This window comes from Solea solea, chromosome 18, assembly GCF_958295425.1.
Source record: "Solea solea chromosome 18, fSolSol10.1, whole genome shotgun sequence".
NCBI lineage: Eukaryota > Metazoa > Chordata > Actinopteri > Pleuronectiformes > Soleidae > Solea > Solea solea.
Window position 1 is genome coordinate 18,966,350 of NC_081151.1, and position 6,000 is coordinate 18,972,349.

The 6,000-nt window shown below is 41.3% G+C and overlaps 1 protein-coding gene across 9 annotated transcripts in view; it reads right to left on the reverse strand.

Annotated features, from left to right (window-relative positions):
• LOC131444714 (protein unc-79 homolog) overlaps window positions 1–4,473 on the reverse strand; it is a 31,553-nt gene extending 27,080 nt beyond the window's left edge. For 8 of the 9 annotated variants that reach the window (XM_058615304.1, XM_058615297.1, XM_058615303.1 and 5 more), the window contains exons 1-2: window positions 4,222–4,473; window positions 1,990–2,110 (exon numbers count right to left, since the gene is read on the reverse strand). In XM_058615304.1, coding sequence (XP_058471287.1) covers window positions 1,990–2,110; window positions 4,222–4,243 — 143 coding nt within the window. In that variant the 5' untranslated portion in view covers window positions 4,244–4,473. Of the gene's footprint in view, window positions 1–1,989; window positions 2,111–4,221 lie in introns of those variants that run through there. The other variant, XM_058615305.1, reaches the window with a different exon arrangement.
• Window positions 4,474–6,000: the final 1,527 nt, after the last annotated feature.

The following is a 6,000-nucleotide window of genomic DNA, read 5'->3' on the forward strand; positions in this document are numbered from 1 at the left end:
TCGTTGTTGTTATTGTTATTATAAGAAAGGTCACTCAAAAAATAGAGTTAGAACATTATTGGCAAGTGAGAAAGGGGATTTCATCAATAAAATAGTTTAACATGACATTAGACGCATAATGTTGAGTTTCTATGTCAACAGCAGAACGTAACATTTTCTGTCTCATCCCCTCAAAGTTATACTCTGCAAGATTTAAGTCAGTGCCGATTGGTTCATAAAGCTGCGCTGCTACGTTGCGGCGTGCGCTCAAACAGGACTGTTAGACAACAACAGACCGTATCTCAGAGTATGACTTTTTCACTGCCCATATCTCATATAGAAAACATCATTAATTTGAACAATGAACATAGACAGTACACAGAAACGCCTCACACGCATGTACACACATATGTGCACACGTACGCACGCGCGCACACACATTCACGCAAACGAAACGACACGAAAAATTACATATACGACACATAAAACACATGTAGAAATGCACTGATACAGACATGTGACATACATTGACTGTCAGCGCCTGCGCTGTCAACACGGCATCACTGACTATGTGAGTGTCATTAATTCATACAGTAACACAATCAGACTCATAGAAGAAACACATTTTCGCGCGCGTGTGTGTGTGTGGTGTATACATAAAAATATGTCTATATCTGAAACAATGCGAGATGATTCCTGTTCTCTGAGGTTATTCTCATGAGTGATACACTTTGGCATCAAGTCAGTGAGACTCACTGGTGCAGAGAGCTCACTTCAACTTGGAGAATTATGACCCAGCTATGCCTTTAAGGAGGCCTGTCTGTAAATATTCACTGTTTTCTGTTCTATAATTAGTATATGAACCTAACAACAACCCTCCTTTGGCTATTTCACCTTTTCCTTTTCAGGAACATGCCACATGCCTGCTCTAGATTTTTAAGGCTCACTCACTCCTACGTTCCCGCTCTCCCTCAGCTTTTTTACATTTTCTCTCTTTTTCACTATTTCCTCACCCTGGGCTTCAGAAAGCACAGGTGTGCGGGTAATCCTCCCACGCTGAGGAAACCAGACGATCTCTGATAGTGGACAGAATGATTTCTGCATATCAGAGGCTCTGCTGTGGGAGAATCCGAAAGTGCGAACACCATGGCGCCATGGTGAGTGATCGCATGGCGCTTGCCTCTGAGAAACAAACTCGTCAAACTCGAGTTGCCACACATTCCCAGCTCCAGACATGCTGCACGTAAAAAAACATGCCACGTTTAAAGCCGGATTTACGGTGGCTGCTGGTGTAGGACAGCCCTCCAGCAGAGCACAATGTTTCCAGCAAAGGAATAACCCTTATGGGGCAGAAGAATATAAAGAGTAGAACCGAGGCTGGCTAACAGTCTCAAATAGATTACACCCACCAATCTGTTAATATTGACAAAAGTGGGGCAAACAAATTCCGTCTTCAGTAATCCCACCCTTTATGTAAATTAGCTAATAACTTAATGCAGTTGGATTATTTTGCAGGACGAAAATCAACCACATGACACATAAGCATGTCCTATCTCTATTTTTATATGCATAGAAGCCTGGAAATGAAAAAGGGAAATGACACATAATGAGATTAGATGTGTTCAAAATGGCTGCCTACTTGGCCAGTGTTTGAGGAGGAAATAACATGTTGTTCCTTCCTCGGGAGCAGCATGACCCTGCGACTGCAGAGCTGGAGGACCTGCCCCCCTGCTGGAAAAGACACAATAGCCCACCCCCCACTGGAAGAACTCCTCTAACAGGCCACCATGGAATCAATAAGCATCACAACCCTGTTACTTCATCACTGCTACAGCCTCAAATCAGAACAGGCAAGGCCTAAACACGCATGTGGTCCTAACTTCCTCCTTACATACTGTCATCTGTTACTGTGTACTGTGAGTAAATCTCTCCTGATCGTGACGGAAAGCTAAATATCAAACAGTCTGCAATCTGTTACTTCACCTGTTGGCTCCAGAGCAGGGTACTTACCTGAGCAGGGTTTGGGAAAAGTATTTCAGTGTGTTTGCAATGTCTGTTCCCGAGGGCACAGGGTAAATATTGTGTTGCACACGGTTGTGATACTCTTGCAAGTATCGTATCTTAGAGGCAACTGGACAAAATAAAGAGCAGAGTAACAGGCAAATCAACACCAGTAGTCAGACTTTCATGGTTAGGAAAGAAAAAAAAATGTATATCAATAAAAAATAATAAGGCAAATATTTGAACATGCAACACGGACGCTCCAATCATCAGTTAAATAAAGACTCTGTGTTCCCATGGCTCTCTGGCCGTCACCAGATGACCTTTTTGGTATAGCAGTGAGGTCACATCGAGCCCTAGAGGAGCCAGTAAACCTATTGCTCACAGAAACAGGCTCGTGCACAAAAGGTTGCTAGTGTAAGTCCCAAGACATTTTCAGCAATCAGTTGCTGCATGTTGAACTGCTTTCCTCATAGGTATAAATGTGTCATTTGTTATTTTTGCCTGGTTAAACAGGAGCTCAATTAAGTTAGAGTGGGTGATCGCTGACCCATTTTCTCTTGTTGTTGAGCTTCCTCGCCGACCTGTAAATAACAAACAACCACAATAAAAATGACAGCTGCCGACTTTGGGCAAATGTGGTCTGAGAAGACTGTGCTGTCGGGCATCAAGGACTGAATTTGGATTCCATTTTCTTGGGATGTAGGTTATAGTCCGGGGATACATTTTTAGATTTTGGTGGTGACGTGGATACAAATGAGTGTACTGATATATCAAGAACTGAATGGCCTTGGCGGAGGTTTGTGCTCTCTAAGGACCAGGTCTTACCACCACAATGCAGCAGGAATTGTTTGGACGACTATTAGCTGTTGACATACAGTAAAACTGCATAACTGTATGATTACCATGCTATCGTATTTTACAAAATGCTCCCTTGTGACACTTGTGAGACATGGCAAGTTCACTTGGGGGCTCCTTTGTGGTCACGGGGGTCCCATTAGTTCTGCTAAGAACACTCAAGAGGTAGAGGTCACCAACCGGGCCATATAGACGGTCACCTAGGGCGCCATCAACTGGAAGGGCTATTTATGTATATATGAATACAAATCCGCCTTACTCGCTTAACAAATGAACACAACTAAAAATATAATCATAGTTAAGACAGAAAAAAGAGAGTATGGACTTCCAGATGTGTCACCTTTAAACTGAAATGTAACAGTGTTTTGTTTATCTTGCCGTTTTCCACATTGCTTCTTACTTTTATTACCATTTACTATTATTATTTTCCAAATTCCGAACACTAGATTGCAATGTAAACGTCATTGTTTACAGTGTATGTACTATGTAGTGTTTTGTTTGTTTACTTGGGAAGGTGGGCCTCAAATCCCAATGTGTCTGGAGCACCAAAAATGCATAGGCCCGGCCCTGGTCACCCAATACATTATATATACAACAAATGTATAGGAGACATAGAGGTAACAGGAGCCAATTTGTCTTTTTACATGACAACACATTAGTTATTTTCTTATTGTTGCTATAGCTAAATGATCAAACGCAAGTTTTGCCCACTATATGTTTTGTTTTGTGTGATTTAAGCGAGCAAAACATGTTTTATTATTTAATGGTTGGGGAAAGGAAGGGAGGGCTGCTTTCCACCTGTTCAACAACAAACCGGTGGGAATGAGGAGGATCTCATCATCGGCAGCTTTAGCCACAATATTATTTAATCTAACACATACATACATGTAACACCTTAAATACAGTATTATTCTGTAAAACAAAAAAATCATCTTTTTAGGTCGACCTTGGCCACCACCCCCTTCTTCTAATCGCACGCACCTCAAGCAGCCACGTCAATCAATCAAATAAAGAAATGCAGAAATAAGACATTGGAGCATCCGGTAAGGCGACGTGTGAGAACGTGTTTTCCTCTATAGCATGTAGTAGACGCGTAAATGGAGACATACGGTGCGTTTGTCCCCGTGTTTCAGTGACTGACTGAGCCTCCAAACCTCTGCAGTGAGCGAGGAGGACGTGTTGCAACCTGCCTTGGCAACCGCGGTTTCATCACCAAGGACAGCTCCCCTTCATTTCACGCGTTTTCTCCCATTTAAAAAAACAAAAAAACAAAACGAAAAATCTAATTTCCAGTTTCCAAAACAACCAAAAACACCCCCGTGATGAGACACTGAAAACACCCCCCCCACGCAGATATACACACACACAAAGCCGTATACTCACACTGCTCTGCCTTCGTGGACATCTTGCAGACTCTTGTGGAAACATAAAACCCAGACTGTCAGTTGTTTTGAATGTTTCTTCCTCTTCTTCTTTAATTCCCCCCTTCTCCGGTGTTGCGTTTCCCTCAGTCGTGAAAAAGTGAATAATGTCCACGCAGCTCAGGCTCGGTTTGAATGTACCACTCACCCTGCGCTGTAGGTTTATACACTAGGTGGCTTTTTTCCAGCGGTGGTTGCGGCGGTGGTGGTGCGATCCTTTCCCCCCTTCCAGCTTTTAGCGGAATTAAAAACCAGGAGCCATTTCGTGAGTGGGTTATTTTTCAATTTTTATATATATATATTTTTATTCGTTTTGGTGGCGGAGAGGAGTGATTGTGTAAATCTCCCACAACATACCTTTCCAAATGGACTGATCCGGCTTTGGGGAAATTGTCATTCAACAATTCCAACAAGCTCATGAATGTCGTCTGCTGATGGCTGGTTAAAGAAGCCAAAAAATATACCTCATTATTTTCGTTATGTTTGGGTTTTGGAGGCAGAAAATGAAGGGGTTGAACGTGCAACAGATGGTTGTCACGTTGCCATGACAACGAATTGAGGGGAAATGATGTGTGTGTTTGTGAAATGTATGTCTTCTGGTTATTTGATAACAAGCTGTGAATGTTTAAACTAATATGAAAGCTCCACGATACCACATAACCACTTAATAACTTCTAGTCTGGTCAGGGGGGAAAACAAATGAACTGTTTACTGGTTAGAAATTCAAAAATAATCTTGATAATCCATCACGATGTTGCAAATAAAGACATTTAAAAATTTAAAATTGCAGTTAGAATTGAAAAAAAGTCAATTTTACTCTTCCGTAATATACATATATATACATATATATCTTGTTAAATGTTGCATTAATATTTTAATGTGATAAATACAACCTAATGTATTATTATTAGGGATGGGAATCAGTATGGCTCGGATATCGGACTGAAACATCAGCAAAAGCATTTTAGCCGAGTCATGTTTGGGCTGTTTGTTTCTTCTTTTTGGGGGGGGGGAACAATATTTGTTACACAGTTGGAGAGTTATGTCTTTGAAATGACTCAGCATAAAATAGTGGTATCGTTCCATCCCTAATTATTACTATTATAAACTATTGTTCACTATTGGTCAGTTTGGGCCAATTTTCATCATAATTTGTAGTAGTGTTGTAAGTGTAGGGCCACAGGACAGTGACTGGGGGGCCCGCATGAGACCCCTTAAGAGTAAATACTTAGGCATGCTTAAGGCCAACAGTTTCCTAAAATGTCATATTGTCATAGATTTATTTTTGCATCATGAACATACCATCCATGTCAAAACAAGTACTTTTACTTTGAAATTCCGTGAAATATCATGATGAATATCTTTATTGCGATATCATGAGGGAATAATGTTAATAGTGTTCCTAATTTTAACAGTTGTTTATTTTTCTCTAGACCGGCCTGCTCCAGACTAGATGACCCCTTGACCCCAGGTCATTAGGATTTCAAAAGTATTTTGTGAAATTTTTTGTTAAATGTGGATGTTTTGTGGAATACCGTAGTGCGATGACCTTCAAGGCCACTGTACTTTTATCGCCCTAAGGCTAAAGAGTCAACGCTGATTAATGAGCCACATTTATTTAGTCTGCTTTAATGTCACGTTCTAGACACCTTGCCTTGTTTCCTCGCTGCAGAACTGGAGCAGTGCGAGACCTTTTGCTGGATTCTGTCCATCACATCTCTACCGACGTCCATATTCACTT